At 39.8% G+C, this 1,506-nt stretch overlaps 1 protein-coding gene across 1 annotated transcript; it reads left to right on the forward strand.

Annotated features, from left to right (window-relative positions):
• The first annotated feature begins 681 nt into the window (after positions 1–681).
• LOC141686409 (uncharacterized) lies at positions 682–1,236 on the forward strand. Its single transcript, XM_074491447.1, has one exon. The coding sequence runs from the start codon at positions 682–684 to the stop codon at positions 1,234–1,236; it is 555 nt and encodes a 184-aa protein (XP_074347548.1).
• The last annotated feature ends 270 nt before the right edge of the window (positions 1,237–1,506 follow it).

A 1,506-nucleotide genomic window follows, 5' to 3' on the forward strand; every position in this document is an offset into this window, starting at 1 on the left:
TCTCCCTGAAAATTATGATTCAGACAGCCAAGAACCAGTCAAAACCCCATGGAAAGTGCAAGAGATCAGGACGATCAAAAGAAGAAATGATGCTCAGGTCCAATGGTTAATCATGTGGAGTAATAGACCAGTGGAAGAAGCTACTTGGGTAGATGCCAGGTTATTATGCAGCAGTTTCCTCACTTCGATCCTTGGGGTCAAGGATCTGCTGAACGAGGGAGTATTGATGCGTTATGTGGAGAAGAGAGTGTGGGTCTGCATGTTGTTGAGTCAGACTAAAGGGAAGGACTTAAAACTGGGAAAAAAATAATGGAAAGAAGGACAAGGGGACCACTGTGGAGCATGCATAACAACCTCAATATTGCATTTCATTTTTTGTAATTGCATTTCAGATTAATTTAGGCTGCATTTCAGTAGAAGAATACATAGTGCAGTAGGAGCTGGGGAGAGTAGGCAGGCATATTGACAATTGTTCGTAATTCTCTCTCTAGACTCACTTCTATAACCCCTGAAATTTGCTTAACAGAATGGCCCTTCCTTTTGGCTCATTCTCTGAGTAATTTTCTTCAATTTTCCTCCCTATTGTTGAGAGAAGATTGGTTAATCTTTATCAAAGTTCTATTTTTTTATTCTACATTTTATCAAACATATCACTATGATTTGTACAAGGCCAGGAATCGAATGAAACAACAGGCAGACAAGAACCGTTCTGAAAGATATTTTGTAGTTTGTGATTGGGTCTACTTAAAGCTTCAGCCCTATAAACAAAACTCTGTAGCATCTCGTTCACACCAGAAATTGGCTACCAAATATTTCGGGCCATACCCTGTCTTGAAGAAAGTGGGTAGTGTAGCTTATACATTGCAACTACCAATATCATCAAAGATTCATCTGACTTTTCATGTGTCCCTCCGTAAAAAGCATCAAGGTCCTATACCTACCAGTTTGGATATATCTCTCCCTGAAAAATATGATTCAGACAGCCAAGAACCAGTCAAAACCCCATGGAAAGTGCAAGAGATCAGGAAGATCAAAAGAAGAAATGCTGCTCAGGTCCAATGGTTAATCATGTGGAGTAATAGACCAGTGGGAGAAGCTACTTGGGTAGATGCTGAGGTTATTATGCAGCAGTTTCCTCACTTCGATCCTTGGGGTCAAGGATCTGCTGAACGAGGGAGTATTGATACGTTACGTGGAGAAGAGAGTGTGGGTCTGCATGTTGTTGAGTCAGACTAAAGGGAAGGACATGAAACTGAACCCGTAACAGGGCACACAAAAATATCAAAACAGAACATTAACATCCCAAAAAATGAACATAACAACCTTGATAATAAGGTACTTAACAATATTTAATCCAAAAAGGATTAAATCTAGGTTTTATTAAAAAAATAAAGAGATGGTGGGGAAAAACGGAGGGGGAGAGGGAGAAAAGACCAAAAAATGGAGAAGTGACGGGTAAAATCCTAGATTTAAGAGTCGACTCTCAAAACCCTAATTTGAGAGAGA

Source organism: Apium graveolens, chromosome 9, assembly GCF_009905375.1.
Source record: "Apium graveolens cultivar Ventura chromosome 9, ASM990537v1, whole genome shotgun sequence".
Classification (NCBI taxonomy): Eukaryota; Viridiplantae; Streptophyta; class Magnoliopsida; order Apiales; family Apiaceae; genus Apium; species Apium graveolens.

Bases quoted from the DNA above. Each gene is read 5' to 3' on its own strand.
- LOC141686409 (XM_074491447.1), top strand. From the start codon at position 682: ATGAAACAACAGGCAGACAAGAACCGTTCTGAAAGATATTTTGTAGTT.